Source organism: Spermophilus citellus, assembly GCF_964194105.1.
Source record: "Spermophilus citellus genome assembly, chromosome: 5".
In the NCBI taxonomy this organism is placed as follows: Eukaryota; Metazoa; Chordata; class Mammalia; order Rodentia; family Sciuridae; genus Spermophilus; species Spermophilus citellus.
Window position 1 is genome coordinate 174,349,977 of NC_138186.1, and position 24,355 is coordinate 174,374,331.

General features: G+C 51.3%; 1 protein-coding gene across 1 annotated transcript in view; it reads right to left on the minus strand.

Moving 5' to 3' along the window:
• The window catches only part of WDR27 (WD repeat domain 27), a 189,775-nt gene that overhangs the window by 104,232 nt on the left and 61,188 nt on the right, over positions 1-24,355 (minus strand). The window contains exons 16-22 of the mRNA XM_081296596.1: positions 22,099-22,196; positions 20,711-20,800; positions 19,996-20,117; positions 16,712-16,845; positions 5,820-5,917; positions 4,605-4,726; positions 268-365 (exon numbers count right to left, since the gene is read on the minus strand). Coding sequence (XP_081152722.1) covers positions 268-365; positions 4,605-4,726; positions 5,820-5,917; positions 16,712-16,845; positions 19,996-20,117; positions 20,711-20,800; positions 22,099-22,196 — 762 coding nt within the window. The remainder of the gene's footprint in view (positions 1-267; positions 366-4,604; positions 4,727-5,819; positions 5,918-16,711; positions 16,846-19,995; positions 20,118-20,710; positions 20,801-22,098; positions 22,197-24,355) is intronic.

The following is a 24,355-nucleotide window of genomic DNA, read 5'->3' on the forward strand; positions in this document are numbered from 1 at the left end:
GGGCCCTAGGACACCTGCAGAGGGGGCTTTCTCTCTGTTCTGGGACCGAGGGGCACAGAAGTGCCCTGTCGGCTCATGGGGGAAGCGTGTCCTGGGTGCACACCGTTGAGCAGGTGCTGGTCTCATGCACCGACGCCCTGGGTTCTAGCCTAGCGAGGCCCAGCTCAGCCTCCTCAACTATGCCTGGGTGAGCCACAGCCTCGCCGGGCCTCGCTCCCAGCTCCAGCCGCCTCCCTGTGGCAGTGCTGGGATACGTGCAGGACTTACCTCAGGGTCCTCAGGTCCCACAGTCTCACCCCTTCACCAATGGCTGTGGTCAGGAAAAGATTATAGGCCTGGAACTGCTGGGTCGCAAAGGATGATCCCTGAAATCAGAAGGGTAAAGTCAAGACGGGTTTCTAAAGGCTGGATTTTAAAGCATTCTGCTGCTGGGCACAGGGGTGCACACGTCAACCCAGCACCTCCAGAGGCTGAGGCAAGAGGATTGCAAGTTGAGGCTAGCCTCAGCAACTTAGCAAGGCCCTGTCTCAAAATAAAAAATGAAAAGGGCTGGGGCTATAGCTCAGTGGTGTAGCACCCTGGGTTTCAGTCCCACTGTAAGTACATAAAGACATCGTGCCACTGACGTCTGACAATACTTCATTCTTTACAGTCAGAAATCAACACAAACCTCTTACTATAACGATTTCAGAGTCGAACTTGAGAACTTCCACGCACAGTCCTGCTCTGCCCCACAGCCTTTCAGTCTGTGGCAAGCTGTGTGTGTGAATATGGTCCCCAGGAGCACATGGCGCAGAGAGGGCAGGCAGCCTTGGCTTGTGCGAACTCAGGCCTCAGAACTCATGTGACAGTCATGTCACCAAGGAAGCCATCCTTGGTGTGCACGCACTGCCCAGCAGCTGAGGCTGTGCACTGAGCAGAGGGAGCATCAACCGTGAGTCGTCATTTTCTCTGTGTGTCATGCCACCAGAGGCATGGCACCGGATCAGCAGAGGATGACAGAGCAAGGGGTCAGCAGGCCGACATTCCTTTTCCAAGTGAGGGTCACAGCCAGTCAGCACGGCATCCGGGACGCCTCAGTGAGGCCCCGCTTCTGCACCGATCGTCCCACCTAAGACCTCGCAGGTGAGTGCAGAGGCCTGGGCAGCGGGAGGCACCGAGGAGGGGCCCTCAGGTGGCCATCTTCCCTGCTGCTGTCAGAAGACACCCACAGAGTGAGACTCGAGGGAAGGGCACCTGTGGAACCTCTGGCTCGAAACATGACTCAACGCCTGGAGCCTCGTGAGGGCCCGCCTTCCGCCAGCACCTGGCTCTCCAGACAAGCTCCATGCGGGACGTCCCCAAGCACGTGTGTTTGGAATCCACCTGGAATGACTCTTCTCGAGCAGCAGGAAGCAGAGGGCCCTGCGAGCTTGGCCTGCTCACTGGCACAGTTGGCCCGCTTGGGCTCAGCTCTGCCGTCGCATCCCCAGCACCACCTCGCTGTGCCCTCCCCCAGCCCCAGGTGGGAGCTGAGCTCAGGTAGCACAGGCCCATGCGCGGCCCCACACCTGCAGCGCAGCATCCCAGGGTGGCCCAGTGACACTGCACCTGCAGGCCACCTGCTGAGCGCTGCCTGGGAAAGGCACACAGCACAGGAGCTCAAGATAGGAAGCCAGAGGCAGAGAGAGCCGTCAACTGCCCAGGGAGAAGAGAGCTTTACAGTCTGTCCACCTGATGGAGGGTGAGGAGGAAGAAACCCACGCAGGAAGGACAGGAATGCACGGCAGGCACAGCACTCTCGCCAGCCCACAAAGGCTCAGGAAGACCTCTGCAGGAGGATGCCAAGGACAGCAAGGCCTCCTCCTTCAGAAGGCTGAGTGGAGTGGGTGGCATGTGCACAGAGCCTGAGCAGAAAGGGTCCTGGAACACAGCTGAGGTGGACGTGCAAAATGCAGACTTCACTATGCTGAGTAACACGGCCTCCAGGTTCCCACAGCCACTGTGGGTAGACAGTAAGGGAGACTGACAAGATGGCAGCCCAAGTGGGAGAGGGAACGAACACACTTCCCTCGCTATTAAAAAACTGAGAAGCCTTGAACGATTTAGAAGCAATTAACTAGGTTGAGCCACGGGCATCCATGGAGACCTATAGCTGATAGCTAGAAAAAGTACATTATTTTGTATAAGTGTGTAATATCTATTTTAAAAACAAGCCAGAGGTCAAGTTTTCCACTGAATACAAAATCTCAGAAGATTTCGAGAACATCAGTACTAACAGAATACACGCTCTGCACGCACGGTCCTCAAGTCCGAGGTCAGTAACAAAACAGAGGATGAAGACACCTCCCACACAGAGACCTAAAAGCACACCCTAGATCCTAGTCTGGTGACCGTGGGCACTCATGCCGCGTGACAGGAAGAGTGTGGCCCCGAGCGAGCTGCGCGTTGAAGGCCTGTCATTAGGCGCTCCAGACGCTCCTCCTCAGGAAGTGAGCCAGTGGCCCCACAGACGAGCGCCAGCTGTTCTTCCTGCGACACCCCATCCCAGAGCACTGCAGCTGTGCTGAGGAGGTGAGGAGGCCGGCCGTCTGCACAGCCTGGGGCAGATGGGCAGCCACCTACAGCAGACACACCCTGGACCCCGAAGCCGCCCTGACCAGCGGGCCCCACTGCGAGTACCGGGCGCTGCCAGCTCCACTGCCTGCACGGCAGGGCTGGCCTGGCCTCCCCCAGCGCCCAGCAGGGTGCAGCTCGGCCCCTGAGGAACACACAGATGAGCCACGGGAAGGAACCACCCAGGGAAGGAACGGGCCCACGCAGCAGGGCTGGGCCAGCGTCACACGGCCGCCCCAGGACCCGCAGCTGGGGACTCGCCAAGCGGCACTTGCTCCCAAGACAGTGTGAGCTGAGGGGGAAAACGAGCCTGAGACTCTTTACTTGAGAACATGGGAAGATAAGGCCATCTGACCCCCGTTCGGAGGTGGCTGGGACAGGCACACGCATCCGTCACAGGCCTGCAGAACCTCCCTGCCTCCTACGGCCACAGCCCTCAGCTTCTCCACATGGACTCTCCATTTGGAAGTCATTTACAACTGCTCATCCTGTTCTGTGGACCCAGAGAGTCCTCTGCAGGACAGTGCTCTGGGGAAAGGCCACTGAGGAGGAGGAATTCGCCACCTGCAGGCGCCAGCCACAAAACAAGCACCGGGCACTCAGTGAGGCTCACCCCAACTCTGCCCAAAGCGTCGCCTAGCACCTGGTAGAAACCGGGTTCCCATCTCATCAGGCGTCCCTGTGGAGACCCCTGGACGGGCGCTCACAGCCAGCTCTGGCGTCCTGTGCCCACAGTGCCCCTTGCACACTGCGGGGAGGCAGCTCTGGACAGACTGCGACCCAACCGCCCTCAGCGGCCTGGCTCAGCCTGTGGACTCCAACTAGGCAAGCCACCTCTGAACACCAACTGTATGCCAGGAAGGCATGGATCCAAGCCTTCCCCCACACTCCTAGGCTGGTCAGCAGTGTGAACTGGTGGCAAACTGGCAGTCAAGTCTGCCACCCAGAGACAGACTCCTCGGAGCTGGACATGGATGGTCCAGGCCACGGAGCAGAGATAGAAAGCAGAGAGCAGACACACTGGGACTGACCCCTGGAAAGCGCTGGGGATACCCAGTGCATGGCCACCCTGCTCAGTGGGCAGAGCCCTGGAACTGGAGCTCAGAAGCCAGTGCCAGCCCATGACACAGCCTTCCCCAGGTCTGGAGCAGTGCCAGGTTGCCCAGCCTGAGCCCAGAGGGTCCAGCCCAGCCCCCGAGGAACCCGCAGATGAGCCACGGGAAGGAACGGGCCTGCTTGGTCTGGCTTCTGTCCTTAAGGGTCCAGGAGCCTCTGCTGGCAGCAGGGTGCCGAGAGTCCTGAGGATGGGTCGCCTGGGCGTGGGGACAGGGAGACGGAGAGGGAGCCAGGCCACACCCCACGTGACCCCATGAGATCGCTCACCTGCCGAGGTTTGTCTGGGCCCTGGGGTAACAGGTCAAATGTCAAGGCCTAAAATAGTGATTCATACGAATTACACTGAAATTGGCAGCAGTTCCGAAATTGCATCCTAATACTTTGTTTATTAAGAACTTAAAGCTCTAATGTTACAAACAACGTACTGTATTCTCCAGCTTTTCCTCATTGTGATCAGTACCCTGAGGAGAACAACTCAGAAAAGGAAACGTTTGTGGGGGCTCATGGGTTCAAAGATTCCGTTCGTGTTCACACAGTCTGTTTTTCTTGCCTGAAGTGAGGCAGACACATCATGGGGAGGCTTGGTGGAGGAAGGCTGTTCAGCCTGGCTGCCAGGAGATGGACAGGAACCAGGGACAGATGTAGCCAGGGCACAGCCCTAGGACCCACCTCCTCCAGCCATGCCACACCTGACTATACGACCACCCTGCAGTCCAAGTCCATTCAAATCACTAATCCACCAAACGGCCGCTCACGATGAGCTCACTGTCCCCAGTCACCACTGCCTAAGAGACCCACCTCTGAGTCTTGCTGTACTGAGGACCAGGCTTCCCACACAGGCTTTTCAGGGTTCACTAAAGATCCCAACCGTCACGTGTGTGTCCAGAACTTACTTTATTCTGACAGATCTGATGGATAGGCCGTGAATGGGCTTCTGCTATCACTGCAGCACTGCAGCCGGTGTTGAGGTCGAAAACTTGCAAAGTCCTGTTGCGGCCAGCTGTGAGGACCACGTCTGCAGCAGCTGAGTTAGGGAGCCTGCACGGTGGCCTTGCCTGTCCACACCCGGGGGTGCACGTTCTGGGGAGGCGCAGCTCTGCTCAGCTGACTGACTGATCCAGAACCTCTGCAGCTCCACAGGGAAGTCCTCCCAGCACAGCCCCACTCGGCTGGCCCCCGGGTGTCCGCAGGAGCAGAGGGGTGCTGCTGGGAGATGGGAGACGGCAGAGGAGCATGTTCTGCAGTCGGCCTCGGCTCTACCTCTGGCCAGACTGAGTGGACGTGTCCAGGAAACGTCCAGATCAGCTAGAGGTGGAAACGTTGGCAGTCTGAACACAGACCAGATGAGACCACTGCGGGGCACAGTCACGTGGGGGGCAGCACCTGGAGCAGCCCAGACCCACACGTCCAGAGAGCGCAGGCGCTGTCTGAGTGGACAGGCGAGGGGCCATGTGTGCATACAGGGATCGAGTGACCACCCACACCCCCAGCGTCTCGCCCGAGTACTGTGGCAGACACGCAAGGCAGCAGCACGGGCCCAGGCCGGCACACGCAGATGGCACAGCTGAGGTGCGAGCCACGGGGACCCCTGCTGCCAGGGCTCTCTCTTTCCCTTTCACAGGACCCAGTGCAGAGCCCCACACTCCAGCTTCACGGCGTTCCCGCCGTACCTCACAGCGTCTCCCCAGGCCAGGGAAGGAAGTGCACCTGGAACCTCAGCAGAACCCAAACTGCCTGTGTCTGAATGAACTGGAGCCTTTACACATGAGGAGGTCTGATTCTAAGTGAATAAAACCAATTTTTTTGATTAAAGTGACAACATTACCCATACAAAGCCCGAATTGAAGCTGGGACTCGACGGTGTACTCTGCGGGAGCAGCTCAGGGTCTTGCAACCCTCCCTATGAGGGCCTGGTCTGCTCCAGGACCTGCCTGACAGCTGTGTCCTGACAGCGGCCCCCTTGAAAGCCCCCACACTGAGAGGAAACGTCACCGTGCAGTCGCTGCCAAGAGCGTCAGTGCCTGAGAATGGCCACGAGCACCCTGTGCCGCACAGCACCAGACATCAGAGCTCACTGGCTGGCAGCTGGAAGACCCAGACAAGGATACGGGAATAGAAGTCGTTCACCGCCGACAAGCTGGTCACCTCAGTGGCCCCCCTGGTGGACAGCCTGAGGACACACTCGTACCTGCTCCTGGGCTTATACCTGGAAGAAAAGTAAAGAGATCACCTGTTTCCTCCCACCACCGCTACCCACCAGCTTTACAACGCCAGAAGGCTCACGGGCTCTCGGCACCTAGCAAGGCTGGGTGTCCCGGGGCCTGGCAGCAGGGACCCTCACCTCCTTTAGAAAGGACCTTTGGTTTTCTATTGAGAAACCCCAGCTTTTCCTCTAGGAAAACCCTGTGAAGATAACATCTCGTATGCCTAAAGTAACTCATTCCCAAATAGGACAAGTGGCTCTGTCCCCATATTCCAAAAGAAGCCTGCATGCTTCCCAGCGCCAGCCAGGTAGAGAGCACCTGTGTGCGATCTGAACCCACCTGTGGGGCTCTTTCCTGAGGAGAACATACGCAGCGCGGGTGGCTTTCATAGATACACGGTCCAGGTCCCCAGAAGTACCTCCTAAAGGACAGGCACCAGCAGAAACCCAGGAAGTGGTCCCCGCAAGGCCATAGCTGAGCAGGCACAAGGCAAAAAGGACATCAGAGGAGGAGCCAGGCCAGGCCAGGGCAGACATCCTGCCGCCCGGGGCCTGGGTGTGGACACATCAGCAACAGCAATGGAGGAGGCCATCGGGGACAGCACAGAACCTGGGAGGGCGGGGACAACGGAGCAGGCCAGGGGAGTGACCTGCAGGGACAAGTTGTGAGCCACCTAGCCCAGGGACAGGCCCCAGAGCCACCAACGCAGGGTTTGAGGGACTCAGGGAGAACAGCCACACACTGAGAGACAGACTGAGGTCGGTCTCAGGAGAGACTTGGGGAAGAATGTCCTTATGCAAATTATTATGATAAAAACTGCCTGACAGATACAGAAGATGATTAGAAACCATTCTGAAAATGTACACTCCCGTGAAAGAGAAAACGGCAGGATGCAAAATCAACTCCTAGACACATGTGATCTGCCCAGATGGAACCCAGGGACACACAGGGTGAACAGAGCAATGTCAAGCAATGAAATGGGGGACACTGTCTGGAGCCTTCCGACCAAGGAGAGCCAGGACCCATGGTTCTCAGCCGAGTTCCTTAAGACCTTCAGAGAAGGTTAACACCAGTCCTCCTCAGATTATTCCATGAAATACAAAAGGAGGGAACCCTTCCAAACTCATTCCATGAGGCTAATATCACCCTGATACCAAAACCAGACAGACAAAGACACATCAAGGAATGAAAACTTCAGACCCGTATCGCTGATGAACACAGATGCAAAAATTCTCACTCAAATTCTGGCAAATCACATACAAAAACATTAAAAAGATAGTAGTGCACCACAATCAAGCGAGGTACACCCAGGGACACAATGTTGGTTCAACATACGGAAATCAATAAATGTAATTCATCACATCAATAGACTTAAAAGCAAGAATCATGATCATCTCAATACATTCAGAGAAGGCATTTGACAAAATACAGCACCCCTTCATGTTCAAAACATTAGAAAACTAGGGATAGTAGGAACGTACCTCAACACTGTAAAAGCTATTTATGCTAAGCCCAAGGCCAGCATCATTCTAAATGGAGAAAAATTGAAAGCGTCCCCTCCAAACACTGGAACAAGATGAGGGTGCCCTCTTTCACCACTTGTATTCAACATAGTCCTGGAAACTCTAGCCAGAGCAAGCAGACAGATGAAAGAAATCAAAGGGATATACATAGGAAAAGATGAACTAAAACTAACACTATTTGCTGACAACATGATTTGATACTTAGAGGATCCAAAAAATTCCACCAGAAAACTTCTAAAATAAATAAACAAATTCAGCAAAGTAGCAGGATGTAAAATCAAATGCATTTCTATAAATCAGTGATGAATCCTCTGAAAGAGAAATTTGGAAAATTACCCCATTCACAATAGCCTCAAAAAAAAAAACTTGGGAATCAATTTAACAAAAGAAGTGAAAGACCTCTACAAATGAAAACTGCAGAACACTAAAGAAGGAAACTAAAGAAGACCTTAGAAGATGCAAAGATCTCCCATGTTCTTGGGTAGGAAGAATCAACATTGTCAAAACTGCCATACTACCAAAAGAGTTATACAGATTCAATGTGATTCCAACTAAAATCCCAATTTCATTCCTCATAGAAACAGAAAAAGCAATCGTGAAATTCATTTGGAAAAACAAGAGACCCAGAATAGCCAAAGCGATTCTTATCAAGAAGAGTGAAGCAGGAGGCATCATTATACTACAAAACTATAGTAACAAAAACGGCATGGTACTGACACCAAAATAGACATGTAGACCAATGGCACAGCATAGAAGACACAGAGACAAACCCACACAAATACAGTCCTCTCACTCTAGACAAAGGGGCCAAAAACATACACTGGAGAAAAGACAGCCTCTTCAACAAATGGCACTGACAAAACTAGAAATCCATATGTAGCAAAAGGAAATTAAACCCCTCTCTCACCCTACACAAGACTCAACTCAAAGTAGATCAAGGACCCAGCAATTAGACCAGAGACCCTGTGCCTAACTGAAGAAAAAGTAGATCCAAATCTTCATTATGTCAGATTAGGCCCAAACTTTCTTAACAAGTCACCTAAAGTACAAGAAATAAAATCAAGAATCAATAAATGGGATGGATTCAAACTAAAAAGCTTCTTCTCAGAGCTGGGGATGTGGCTCAGCACTGGGTTTGATCCTCAGCACCACATAAAAATAAATAAAAAAAATAAAGGTACTGTGTCCAACTACAACATAGACATATATAACCAAGGGGGTGAAGAGAGAGCCTGCAGAGTGGCAGAGCCTCTTCACTACACACATCAGAGCACTAATCTCCAGGATATATATAAAGAACTCAAAAAACACCAGAAAAACAAATGACCCAATCAATGAATGGGCTAAGGAACTAAAGAGACACTTCTCAGAAGATGATATACAATTAATCAACAAACATTTGAAAAAATTAATGACTCTATTAATTAGAGAAATGCAAATCAAAACTACTCTAAGATTTCATCTCATTCTAGTCAGAATGGCAGCTATTAAGAATATAAGCAACAATAAGTGGGGGAAGAGGCACACTCATACACTGCTGGTGGGACTGAAAATTGGTGCAACCATTATTGAAAGCAAGTTTTTTTTTCCTTGGAAAACTTGGAATGGAACCACCATTTGACCTAGCTATCCCACTCCTCAGTCTATACTCAAAGGACTTAAAATCAGCATACAACAGTGATGCAGCCATGTCAATGTTTATAATACCACAATTCACAGTAGCTAAACTGTGGAAGCAACCTAGATGCCCTTCAATAGATGAATGGATAAAGAAACTGTGGTATACATACACAATGGAGTACTACTCATCATTAAAAGAGAATAAAACTATGGCATTTGCAGGTAAATGGATGGAGTTGAAGAATATCATGCTAAGCAAAGTAAGTCAATCCTCCAAAATGAAAGGCCAAATGTTCTCTCTGATAAGTGATGCTGGTCCCTATGGGGGTGGGGGCATGGGATGAGTGAAGGAACTCTGGATTGGGCAAAGGGGAGGGAGGGAGAAGAGGGGTAATGGGGGTAGGAAAGATAGTAGAATGAGACAAATATTATTTCCCTAGGTACATGTATGATTGCAAGGATGGTGGGACTCCACTTCACTTACAACCAGAGAAGTGAAAAACTGTGCTCCATTTGTGCACAGTGAATCAATGTGCATTCTACTGTCATGCATAACTAATTAAAACAAATTTAATACAATAAAATAATTTTAAAATTTTTAAAAAGCAGAACATATTTGTTTAATTTGGAAAGTGTGTAAAATCAGGGGACTGTTCAAATTAGGACGGGCCTTTCAGAAAGAGGGCGGGAAAGCCCAGGAGACACGGGTGAGCGAGGGATCCCTGCAGGAAGGCCAGTGGGATGTGCCGGGAGCTACGCACAGGCATGGGCCTCCTTGGTCACGTGTAGAAATAAAGCATAAAGATCGTGTTAGGATCAATGTTTCCTGATTTTCTGTGCTGCCAGCTGGGTTGTAGGTTTTGATTATTTACTTTGAGCCTGCATCTGCTTTCTACCTGAGAGAAGTACCTAGGAAGTGCTAGTTCGCTCCATGAATGAAGTTTCAAGGGGCTGCCACCTGCAGTGGTAATGGCAGTAGAAGGAGCACAGGTGGTTTGCAGGACCCAGGTGTCCAGCATCTCAGTCAGACCACCCATGTCAGGGGTCACATACGTAGCACTCAGCAATGGTCAGGAAGAGCACCCACTGTGGAATCCACTTCTCCCTCACCATCAGTTCAGATGCAGCCAACATTTCCTGATTTGGGACAGATTGGATGACATGGGATGGGATGGCATGGGAGGGGAGGGGATAGGATGAGATGACATGGGTTGGGATGACATGGGTTGGGATGACATGGGAGGGGAGGGGATGGGATGGGATGACATGAGGAGATGGGATGACATGGGATGACATGGGTTGGGATGACATGGGAGGGGAGGGGATGGGAGGGGATGACATGGGTTGGGATGACATGGGAGGGGAGGGGATGGGATGGGATGAGATGACATGAGGAGATGGGATGGTATGAGGTGGGATGACATGGGAGGGGAGGGGATGGGATGGGATGACATGGGTTGGGATGACATGGGAGGGGAGGGGATGGGATGGGATGACATGGGATGGGATGACATGGGATGGGATGACATGGGATGGGATGACATAGTATGGGATGACATGGGATGGGATGATATGGGATGGGATGACATGAGGAGATGGGATGGTATGAGATGGGAAGACATGGGAGGGGAGGGGATGGGAGGGGATGACATGGGTTGGGATGACATGGGTTGGGATGACATGGGAGGGGAGGGGATGGGATGGGATGACATGAGGAGATGGGATGACATGGGATGACATGGGTTGGGATGACATGGGAGGGGAGGGGATGGGAGGGGATGACATGGGTTGGGATGACATGGGAGGGGAGGGGATGGGATGGGATGAGATGACATGAGGAGATGGGATGGTATGAGGTGGGATGACATGGGAGGGGAGGGGATGGGATGGGATGACATGGGTTGGGATGACATGGGAGGGGAGGGGATGGGATGGGATGACATGGGATGGGATGACATGGGATGGGATGACATGGGATGGGATGACATAGTATGGGATGACATGGGATGGGATGATATGGGATGGGATGACATGAGGAGATGGGATGGTATGAGATGGGAAGACATGGGAGGGGAGGGGATGGGAGGGGATGACATGGGTTGGGATGACATGGGTTGGGATGACATGGGAGGGGAGGGGATGGGATGGGATGACATGAGGAGATGGGATGACATGGGATGACATGGGTTGGGATGACATGGGAGGGGAGGGGATGGGAGGGGATGACATGGGTTGGGATGACATGGGAGGGGAGGGGATGGGATGGGATGAGATGACATGAGGAGATGGGATGGTATGAGGTGGGATGACATGGGAGGGGAGGGGATGGGAGGGGATGACATGGGTTGGGATGACATGGGAGGGGAGGGGATGGGATGGGATGACATGGGATGGGATGACATGGGATGGGATGACATAGTATGGGATGACATGGGATGGGATGATATGGGATGGGATGACATGAGGAGATGGGATGGTATGAGATGGGAAGACATGGGAGGGGAGGGGATGGGAGGGGATGACATGGGTTGGGATGACATGGGAGGGGAGGGGATGGGATGGGATGGGATGATATGGGATGGGATGACATGGGATGGGATGACATGGGTTGGATGACATGGGAGGGGAGGGGATGGGATGACATGGGTTGGGATGACATGGGATGGGATGGGATGACATGGGATGGGATGGGATGAGATGACATGACATGGGAGGGGACGGGATGGGATAAGATGGTAAAGAACAAGAAAGGTCCCACTCTGATCTTCAAAACGGCTGAGGGGTAGGTGAGGCGTAGCAAGCTAGGAGTACAAAGGTGTCTTCAGTGATGGGACAGGGACTTAGTAGCTTTTTACCCTGACTCAGGTCATTTGCCCTGCTGATGAGGACACAATTGTCCCACCTCTTATAACAAACAAGTTTAAGCAAAAATACAGCCACTCATGCCCACAGGTCTAGATTAATCCAAACAGTCATTTATAAGTTACTCATGAGGATAAGTTTTACCTGTGTTTGAAAAGAAGTTTTACTCTCAAAAAAAGTAAAATACTTTCCTTCTATAAGAATGGAAACACAGAAATACAGAAAGAAAAGACAATATGTTTCTTTATGACATCTTCTTAATGTTTCAATGACATTTTAAATGTTAAATTGGATTCATACTAAAAACCATGTTGAGGCTATATTCACTTAAAAACATGAAAAATATTTCTCAATATCATTAAATATTCTTCAAAAACAACACTTCGATCTTTGCATTGAGCCACACAAGATGAATACACCCTTGGCTGTGCCTGGCGTTTGGGGCCTCCACATTGTGAGAGCTAAGCGTGAACACCCTTGGTATCGTCTTTTCATGTCTGTGGCCAGGTAAATGTCTGAAAGAGGAGCCCTGGGGCACACCTCTCTGGCAGAGTGTTACATACCCACCTCCTGGGAAGCTCCAACTCTGCACTCAGGAACACTGGCTTCATCACTTTGTAAAATTTTGCAAATACATAGAAGAAAAATGCATATTTCACTGTGGTTTTTCTTTGCATTCTTTTGATAACTCTGGTATTGACTCAGCTCTACTTACAAGGGCCAAGATATCCATCAGGGATGGATGGAAAGGAAAGTGCAGAGCATTCACACAGCAGAATGCAACCAACCCTAAGGAAAGGCAAGTCGGTCCTGGCGACTGGATGGGTGGACATGAAGCCACCATGCCAACGGGAGATGAGTCACTCAGACAGGAAGAGATAGTGTGTGATTCCACTCAGAGAGGTATTCAGCCCTCACAGGGCAGACAGAATAACAAGAGCCAGGACCAGGGAGTTTCAGGTACACAGGGAAATGAGCTCCAGAGACCTAGAACTCGCCAGTCAGCCACCCTGCAGGTGCCCCGATACCTAGGAGGGCGGGTCTCCTGGGACTTCAGCCACCCTGCAGGTGCCCCGATACCTAGGAGGGCGGGTCTCCTGGGACTTCAGCCACCCTGCAGGTGTCCCGACACCTAGGAGGGCAGGTCTCCTGGAATGTCAGCCACCCTGCAGGTGCACCTACACCTAGGAGGGCGGGTCACCTGGAATGTCAGCCACCCTGCAGGTGCACCTATACCTAGGAGGGACAGTCTCCTAAGACATCACCCATCCTGCAGGTGCACCTACACCTAGAAGGGAGGGTCTCCTGGGACATCAGCCACCCTGCAGGTGCACCTACACCTAGGAGCGAGGGTCTCCTGGAATGTCAGCCACCCTGCAGGTGCACCTACACCTAGGAGGGCGGGTCACCTGGAATTTCAGCCACCCTGCAGGTGCACCAACACCTAGGAGGGAGGGTCTCCTGAAACATCAGCCACCCTGCAGGTGCACCTACACCTAGGAGCGAGGGTCTCCTGGAATGTCAGCCACCCTGCAGGTGCACCTACACCTAGGAGTGCAGGTCTCCTGGGAAGTCAGCCACCCTGCAGGTGCACCTACACCTAGGAGCGAGGGTCTCCTGGAATGTCAGCCACCCTGCAGGTGCACCTACACCTAGGAGGGCGGGTCACCTGGAATGTCAGCCACCCTGCAGGTGCACCTGCACCAAGGAAGGAGGGTCTCCTGAAACATCAGCCACCCTGCAGGTGCACCAACACCTAGGAGGGCGGGTCTCCTGGGACTTCAGCCACCCTGCAGGTGCACCAACACCTAGGAGTGCAGGTCTCCTGGGAAGTCAGCCACCCTGCAGGTGCACCTACACCTAGGAGGGGGGTCTCCTAGGAAGTCAGCCATCCTCAGGTGCACCTACACCTAGGAGGGAGGGTCTCCTGGGACGTCAGCCACCCTGCAGGTGAACCTACATCTAAGAGGGAGGGTCTCCTGGGACATCAGCCACACGGCAGGTGTACCTACACCTAGGAGGGCAGGTCTCCTGGGACATCACCCACCCACAGGTGCACCTATACCTAGGAGGGAGAGTCTCCGGGATGTCAGCCACCCACAGGTGCACCTATACCTAGGAGGGCACCACCCTCAGTTGCACCTACATCTAGGACAGCAGGTCTCCTGGGATGTCAGCCACCCTGCAGGTCAAACTACACCTAGGAGGGTGGGTCTCCTTGGACTTCAGCCACCCTTCAGGTGCACCTACACCTAGGATGGCAGGTCTCCTGGGACTTCAGCCACCCAGCAGGTGCATCTGCACCTAGGAAGGAGGGTCTCCTAGGAAGTAAGCCACCCTCAGGTGCACCTACACCTAGGAGGGCGGGTCTCCTGGGCCTTCAGCCACCCCTAGGTGCTCTCTGGCAAGTACTCTGACACGATAGAACTGTTTTAAACAAGAAAAAATTCTAAGAAGATCACACCCATCTTCATGCTTGTGGTCCAAGAACAATGGTGACATCAGAGCATCAGGACGCTCACAAAAGGGAGAAGAAAAGGAGATCAGAGAATTCTGAGTAAACGCTGGAGCCCCGCCTCTGATGTCCTGATGAGTAGGAAGCCAGGAAGGGGTCGCTGAGGCCGCCGCCCTCATAAACCCCTCCCCAGGACATGCAGGGCTGTGGAGGGCACCCTGGCAGGACCTGGAGGGACATCTCCCACTGGGATGGTGTGGGGCCGTGGAGGTGTGTTGAGAGAGGAAGTAAGAGCACCACGCAGTGTGATGAGCACGCCTCAGCACAACAGTGAGACCCAGCCACAGGCAGAGCAGAGGGACAGCCAGTCTGGAACAGAGTTGGGGGACCCAGCAGCTGACAAACAGGCCTCCTATTTGAAAAAGGTGGAAACTGCCTGAAGGTGACACCAGCAGGTCACCAGGCTTCCCAGGGAGGAACTGCCCTGGCTCGGGGGCACTGAGGCAGTCACGGCCTCTGTGGGCTGTGGCGAGTGCCACAGCAGGCATGCTCAGGAGAGGCCACCCCTGCACAGCTGGGCCTGTGGCTGCTCCACACTCTGCGTGGCAGAGTGTCCCAGGAACTGCAGGATCTGAGCAGTGAGGGCAGGAAAACGCCTGGCTAGCAGCAACCTCGAGGCTCACAGCTGGATGGCCCCCTAAAAGAATGGCCACAAAACCCTTCAGGGGACACACAGGGCCATGGAGGGGATGGACATCATGGAGGAGAAGGTCACCCGGGGACAGGGAGGGAGACCCCATGATTCCCTGGCAGCTGACGTGCTGAGGGCTGAGGACCAGGGACTATGTCTTCAAGTCAGTGGTCATTGCCCCATCTTCCCTCAGCAGTGCAGGACTGGCAAGCAGCTGGGGCGGGCGAGGTCGCCTTTTAGGTCCTCACCATCAGTGAGCAGACAGAGGGTCCCCAGCCCCAGGAGTCTGGCATCAGCACTGGAAGAACTAGGGAGAGCCAGAAGGGCCAGCGCCCTCCAGGTGGGCTGGCGTGAGCCGAGATGGGTGGGGTAGGGAGCCCCCACCGTGTTCTCCACACTGTCCACCTGGGTCACACTTTGTCAGGAGCAGGCACTGGACTCAGGATAGGCCATACCTGAGCCCAGGTCCCCCTCAGATGCAGACGTGGGAAACCCTGGTGGTCTAGCGCTCTTCTTCCCAGCTGAAAACACACAAGCTGCTCGAGAGGTGGCCACACGACTAGCTGCCTACAGCTAGGGGCAGGTGGCCAGAAAGCCCTTGCATGCTTGCTGGGTATTCCAACTCCTCAGGGGCTAGCTCCATCAACCCCCAGAACCTCCAGCCCCCACCAGACCAGCACAAACTGACCAGACAGCAGTGTTGCAAACAGATGCCCAAGCAACCTTCCCAGACTCAGCTCCAAGGAGAAGCCTGGCTCCATACCACAGGGCCACCTCCGTCCAGCAACACCACAGCCCCAGGGCCCTGCGCCCACCAGGCCATGGCCTAAAGGCCCCCTCATCCGGCTATGAGAGAGACACGGCCCTTGGAGCCACAGCAGCACCTGCCTTGAAATCATGGCAGAGCCAACAGCAGGACAAAGCCCACAGCTTCCCTCTCTAGATCCCTGTGGCTGTCGCTACAAGAGGGAGGATGCTGAGGGACACTCCTCAGGGAAGGCAGGAGGAGAAAGAGGCAGCCCCCAGAGCACTCCAGAGCAGGCCCAAGCCTCCCTCTCCAGACGGTGCACAGGACACCACAGGCCCAAAGCAACCTGGGGGCAGGAAACCGGGAGTGTCCACCAGGAGAAGAGGGAGGGAAGGGCATGCTCCACGTCTTCAGACAGGCCAGCCCCAAAGCCACACAGCTCAGAATCCTGACTGTGGTCACCAAGACAGGCGGCTGCCTTCCCAACTGAAACCCATGGGGGCAGGACACGGCAGGAACACAAAGCCATAGAGGAGCAGGCATGCCCACAGCCCGGAGCAGAGCAGGGACAGAAGGGCTGGGCAGGCCCCGACTCTCTCAACAGTCATTTCTTTAAAAATTTGAAAACAAAGATGACAGAATGTGAATATTTAACTATTTGTCGTAAACAGCAGGTGTCCCTATAACACCACTTAGCATGTGACAAGGTAATGATCTGCCTTGTCCAGCCTCTCAAGCCCCCAGGTTCTCTCACATGTCCCACCAGAGGCCCCTCAGAGGACACAGACTCAGGCCTACATTCTCACCAAAGCCTCTTAGCAACATTTTTAACACAAGCCCTTTCTGAGCACAACTTCCTAAACAGGACAGGGAGGAAAGTCCCAGAAGGCCACCTACCTTTTTATCTCATCTCTGACAGGGTCCACATGGTACCTCAGCAGCTGGAGTTCCTGGCCAGAGGAGAGTAGAATGAAGGCATCCATGTAGTAGAACTGTGCAGATGGCACCGGCTTACAAAGCCTGCCTCTGCCCTGTGGAGCACATCATCATCAAAATCGCACAAAGGACATGACAAGATTCATCACCTAGGCAGGAGATCCTCCCCAAACACCCAAGTCTATAGATCCTGATCAATAAATGAATTTCAACACCCACATCTAACTTCAATTCCCAATATACCCTCCACACCCACATCGATCCATCCTTGACACCCATATTGATTCATCCTCAACACCCACAACTATCCATCCTCGACACCCACATTGATCCATCCTCAACACCCACATTGATCCATCCTTGACACCCACATTGATCCATCCTCAACACCCACATTGATCCATCCTCGACACCCACATTGATCCATCCTCAACACCCACATTGATCCATCCTTGACACCCACATTGATCCATCCTCAACACCCACATTGATCCATCCTTGACACCCACATTGATCCATCCTCAACACCCACATTGATCCATCCTTGACACCCACATTGATCCATCCTCAACACCCACATTGATCCATCCTTGACACCCACAACTATCCATCCTCAACACTCACAACTATCCTTCCTCAACACCCACAGCTATCCATCCTCAACACCCACAGCTATCCTCAACACCCACACCTATCCATCCTCAAAATCCACAGCTATCCATCCTCAACACCCACAGCTATCCTCAACACCCACACCTATCCATCCTCAAAATCCACAGCTATCCATCCTCAACCCCCACAGCTATCCATCCTCAACCCCCACAGCTATCCATCCTCAACACCCACAGCTATCCATCCTCAACACCCACAGCGATCCATCCTCTACACCCACAGCTATCCATCCTCAACCCCCACAGCGATCCATCCTCTACACCCACAGCTATCCTCAACACCCACAGCTATCCATCCTCAACACCCATATTTATCCATTCTCAACACCCACAGCTATCCATCCTCAACACCCACAGATATCCATCCTCAACACCCACAGCTATCCATCCTCAACACCCACAGCGATCCATCCTCTACACCCACAGCGATCCATCCTCAACCCCCACAGCGATCCATCCTCTACACCCACAGCTATCCTCAACACCCACAGCTATCCATCCTCAACACCCATATTTATCCATTCTCAACACCCACAGCTATCCATCCTCAACACCCACAGATATCCATCCTCAACACCCACAGCTATTCATCCTCAACACCCACAGCTATCCTCAACACCCACAGCTATCCATCCTCAACACCCACAGCTATCCATCCTCTACACCCACAGCTATCCATCCTCAACACCCACAGCTATCCATCCTCAACACCCACACCTATCCATCCTCTACACCCACAGCTATCCTCAACACCCACATTGATCCATCCTCAACACCCACAGCTATCCATCCTCAACACCCACAGCTATCCATCCTCAACACCCACAGCTATCCATCCTCAACCCCCACAGCTATCCATCCTCAACACCCACAGTGATCCATCCTCTACACCCACAGCTATCCATCCTCTACACCCACAGCTATCCATCCTCAACACCCACATTGATCCATCCTCAACACCCACAGCTATCCATCCTCAACACCCACAGCTAACCATCCTCAACACCCACATTGATCCATCCTCAACACCCACAGCTATCCATCCTTAACACCCACAGCTATTCATCCTCAACACCCACAGCTATCCTCAACACCCACAGCTATCCATCCTCAACACCCACAGCTATCCTCAACACCCACAGCTATCCATCCTCAACACCCACAGCTATCCATCCTCAACACCCATATTTATCCATTCTCAACACCCACAGCTATCCATCCTTGATATCCCCAACTATCCGTCCTCAACCCCCACAACTATCCATCTTCAACACCCAGACCTATCCATCCTTGACACCCAGACCCATCCCTCCTCAACACCCACACCCATCCTCAACCCCACATCTACCCTCTTCACCCATGTTTACCAGCATCATCACCACATATATCTATCTTCCACACCCACATCTATCCTCAACCCACACAACTATCCAAATTCTAGATTCAATGCACCTCGTAGAACTAACCTACCGCATTTATGCTGCTTACTTGCTATTACTGAAAGGCTTTCTAGGATCAAATTTTACCATAATGAGCATTTTGAGTTCCAACCGTTTACAAACCTTAAAATGAAAACAAATCTAAACTTCACATAAAATACAGTATTAGCAAGAACTTCCTTAGTGTTGGGATTTTAAATACATTTTGCAGCAGAGCTCTCTCACAGACACAAGCCTCACAGCTGGAAATTCACACCTCCTTTCTTAAGCACCACCAAGCACTTGTCCACGGACCCTGGGACCTAACTGACCACCTTCCCTTCTCCTCCCAGCAGTACTCAGACCTACTGAGCATAATGGCTTCACCACACAGGACCTGCTCCTGTGGATTCACTGGGACTGTATCTCTGCCTCTGCTCAGCACTAGCTCAAGAAAAGACCAAGAGTCAAAATTCATACCTTCTTAAAGGGAAAGAAATCATATGGTCCTCAAACCATCATAGTTGAGGACCCCCTGCATTCAAGATCCATAGAAGATCAACATCACCATTTTTCAAAATGTCCCACTTCTTATGTGTTCAGTTTGTTGTTCACCAGGTTATAAGTTCATGAGCTGAAGTCCAATCTCCTATTATAACATCTGCTTCTTAGTGCAAGATTACTGCAATTTTCTATCACTCCTTTCTCATTCTATGTTCAAATACCCTCACATAAATTCATTAACACAAGTCATTTAACTCCCCCAGAAGACACTCTCTCCACATAATCTCCCCTTGGCCATTACTAGCTTCAGTATAAAATCATACTGAATTAGCATCAGAATGACTCAAGAACCTTGGTACTGTTCTGCCATCTGCAAACCATGGCAACTGTAAGGCTAAGTCAACCCATGTACACTGCACGCAGCGTGCACCAGGTATGGATGTATGTGTGTGCACCGGCTGTGAGTTACGCGTGTGTGTGTCTTATGTGAACGTCTGCATTAGGAAACTAACTGGTGAGCAATTTCTACCACATTGAAGCCAACCCCTGGCTCATATCCATTTCCTAATCTCTGGGTTAGGTAAGAGGGGGGCCTTTGAGGAAGCCATGACTGTCAAAAGCTCATGCACAGACCCCACAGCTTCTGTATTACCAGAAGCAGCAGGAGCTCCTTCCTGTGAACCGACCACAGCCTCAGAGTCTGGTCCTGGGCAGCAGAGAGCAGCCACCTCTGGTCATGGCTCCAGCAGAGGGTGCTCACAGCTCCGTCATGACCTAAAGGACCAGGAGAAAGGAGGAGCATTACCTGCACTTTCCTCCCGTGCACCACCAGGCCTCATTCAAGGAGTAAGCCACGCCGCTGGCAGCAGTGCCAAAGCTTTGACAGAAGCTCGCGGTGCACAGGCGTCACTACCACAGCTTCTAGAGTTTTTGATAACCTCATCACTCTTAAAACATGCAGCTCAAAGTCATGTGTACATCTGTGAGTATGCACTTTAAGAAAGGAATGCTATAAAATGTAGCATTGTAAAAGAGGACTGCCATCTGCGGACTTCATAATCATGAGTCGGTATTTTGAAGAACTGTATATTCACAAACCCCACTAAATGTCAAAGTACACTTCAAATACATCTTTTGATGGGCATAATGAAATGCGTCCCAGTTATATAAGACTCACGCCCCTCCCAGCCTACGACTCTACACTCTTGAACCTGACCTTCTCCCCTGGGTGTCACAGGCATCCTTCCACTCCCCAACCAAGCCTTGGCCCTGCACTGCCACTGTCCGGCAGGAGGCCAAGTATGCCACCTGCTGACCACCATGGGACTTACCCTTCAGCTCTAGCACCCTGAAACAAAGGCCCTTACCTGAAAGGGCAGCAGGTGTTCCAGTAAGGCTGGCTTCAAAGATGAGAGAAAGACTGTTGGCTAAGCCACAGGCCAACCACCGTCCATCTCCTGTGTGAAAATAAATACCGTTTATAAAACCCTGAAGCCTGGGAATCCCACTGCAGGCGAGCAGGAACCTGGATATTCCTTTCCTTGGTGGGAACAAGGCTGTCAACAAGGCTCACCAGCCCTTAAACACCCAACATCTTGCATGGGCCCTTGCAGTGTGCCAGACTCATGTTGACCCCTCATACAAAGCAGGGCCATCTTCCCCACAACCCACAGATCAGCAGGTGCTGTGATCATTGCTGCCCTCAGTATACAGGGAAGACCCAGAGGGATAGGCTGAGCCCAAGTCCTGGAGGTAATCCACAGCAGGAAGGAGGAACCCAGAGCGCGCTCCCAGAACACCACCTCCAACATGGCACTGTGCTGCCACATGGCTAGGAAGCACACCAAGACATACATCCTGGGGAAAAAATTACAGATGTCAGACTTGAGGATCTCTACCAGGCAGATGTCCCATCTCGATAACATCAAGCACATCAAATATTCAAAAGTTATTTAGCAGCAACATTACAGACATAAGTTCACAAAATTATTCAAAAAATAATTTGGTTAGAGTTACATAAAAAAGACAGGGATTTTGGCAGTGTAATAAATAATAAACTTTTAGTTTTTCACCAGAAATCTTTTGGACATGAAGCAGGTAGAGCGAAGGAAATACTGGCATAGGGGACATCTCACCCAGTCAAACCAATGCACCTCTAAGTACATCTAGCAGAGACAAGGGAAGGGAGCTGCCTCGGCTGACTGCAAACCCTCTCAAGGGTACCTCCACACTTACCAGCTTCCTGGAAAACAGGGTGAGATGCAGAAAAATGGGTGTGGACAAGAAGGAGAAATCATTCCATATAGAACGACTATCAGGAAGACTAGACAGGTCACATATGCAGGAAGGAGCCCAACAAACCATCACCATAGGAAGAGAACAGCACGCACTCCAGGAACCACACGTCATGAACAAGGAGCACACGTCTCCAGAGAAGGCTGGAGACATAGTGCAGCAGAAAAGAGTCCTGCCCCTGCCCCTGGTGAGCAGAGGGTGAGCGCTGGGAGGGCCCACGGGGCTCCTGGGAGGAGCCCTGCCCAAGCTGAGCAGAGGGTGAGCACCAGGAGGGCGCGTGGAGCTCCTGAAAGGAAGCTGTGAGTGAGGAGTGTGCCCGCACAAGGACAGGGTGGGAAATCTAATCTGGGCACCCTACACCAACATGGGGTTAAAGTCCTCAGCAATACAGCTGTTCAATTAAGTGCAATCACAGCTTTTCTTAACTCTGGACTCAAACACATCACATGACTGTGAATACCTGAGTACTGGACACAGCTCACAGCAGTGGGCTCCTGGCACACAGCAACCTGCTTGATGGATCTACTTGGCACGGAGGTCTCCAAAGGGTACTCCTCACTGGTAGGAGAACAGAAAAAATAAAAATAAAGGGCTTATGTCAATGAGTTTACAAATAAACGCGAAACCAGGTGAAGTGGATTAATCCTAATTACCTAATATTGCTCTATAAACTTGGAAATATATAAACTCTACATTTGGAAACACATAGGACTACAGAAAGATACTACAGTTCAAAAAATTTTAAATATAATGCATTTAAATGAATCATTATTCCTACATGGCCTAGAATACACGTTACTACTTATAATAATGATGCTAAATATAAAAAATTAACTAGAAGAATTTTCTTGCATGAGTATCATAGAATGCATTAAACAAAAGGCATGGCAACAATAAACTCCAGCTGTGTGGGAAGCCATTCTGACACGTGATTGGGTGACTCCCGTTAAGGGCCTGAGGCGCTTTGGCTCTGTCGAAGCTTTCCCGACCCTTTCCTGATGAGAGAGCCCATCCGTGTGGGGGTGTGCCTGACCACTGAACCCAGGGACCCAATCACTGACCCTGACCTTGGAGTGCAGCCCCCCCTCAACCTTCATTGGATGGAATTCTCCCCTGAATCTCTTGTTCCCCAAATAAAAGGCTACTCCCCGGCGTGTTCGCTCTCTCTCTCTCTCTCCTGCTAGCCCAGAGTAATCCTCGCTGCCCTGCTAGGCGGCTAGAGGTGGGAACCAGAGAGGTGAGCCATCTCGGACCTAGCAATATAAATAAGGTAACTGGTTTGTGTGTTTTATTTCGATCTCTTCTAACTAACTTTATGCCTAGAACCTCATTAATGAAACCACTGCGCAGGCCGCGTGGTAGAATTGGCGCCCACGAGGGGGGCATTCTAGATTAGTTAGATTGAGTGGGAGCGCGTGCTAAAAAGATAAGGAAAAAAAAATAAAGAAAGATAAGGAAAAAAATAAAGATATAGGAAGATAAGGAATAAAAATAAAGATAAAGGAAGAGGTGACAATTGGGTCACAAAAGTACCTGGAGATATTGAAGGAAAGAGACGTTAAATTACTTAAAATGGGAAATTCTACTTCTACGGATAAGGAAATGTATCTGACTATTTTAGACAGTATAATTAATCAGAAAGGAAAACAGATAAAGAAAACTCAGTTATTACAATTCTTAAAGGTTGTAGGTGAATATTGTCCTTGGTTTTGTGACCAAGAGTCTCCAAATTTACTTACTTGGGAGAAATTAGGAAGGAAGTTACAGAGAGTCTGTCTTTCTAATGAAACACCTGGAAGCATAGAAAATATACAGAAAACTTGGACGGCCCTAGAAGTTTGTCTTTTTGAATATATGGGCCAAAGTTCATGGCCCCCTGAAGACCTTTTAAAAGGCATTCAAAGAGCTGTTAAGTCTATTCAAATGGAAAATCAGCCTGAGGCTAAGTTAATTCCCTTTCCCTTGAGCCGTTTAAAAACAAAGGCGCTAGGGGCCAAGCCAAAGGTTAAAATTGTGCAGGCTAGCCCGCAGGCAGATTGTACAGAACAGCATCATACAGGAGAAACATCTCTAATCTTAGAGAGCCCTCCGGAAGAGGTAAACGATCTTCCTAGAGAGGAAAATATGGAAGAAACTCCTAGAGGGACTCAGGGTTCTTCTCAGCCGCGTGATTTAGAAACCCAAATTCCAAATGGCGATAGTGCAGAGTCTGACCACAGCTCACAGTCTGAGGAAGAAGAATCAGACATTGAAATGCAGGACTTAGAGAGAAATTTTAATAGGCTACGTTTAACACCGCCTGCCCAAGCTATTCGAATTCAGCCGGTACCTGCTAGAAGGACCAAATTTAACAGGTATGCTGAATTAAAGATGACTTTTCTTACCCCAGTCCAGCAAGGTATTAGGAAGGCTCAAGAAATGGGAGAGGATACTACTGATTTTCACCTCTTTCCAGTTTTTGAGCAAACTAATGAACAAGATCAGAGAGTTAGAGTTCATGCTGTAATCCCATTTAAAACTATCAAAGAATTAAAAAGTGCATGTGAAACGTATGGTCCAAATTTGCCTTTTGTACAGAGTCTAATAGAAAATATTTGCTCACAACCCCTTCCTCCTAGCGATTGGATTTTTTTTAGCCAGATCTTGTCTGAGCGGGGGAGATTACTTGCTTTGGAAGACTTATTGGACTGATTTTTGTAATGAACAGGCAGAAAGAA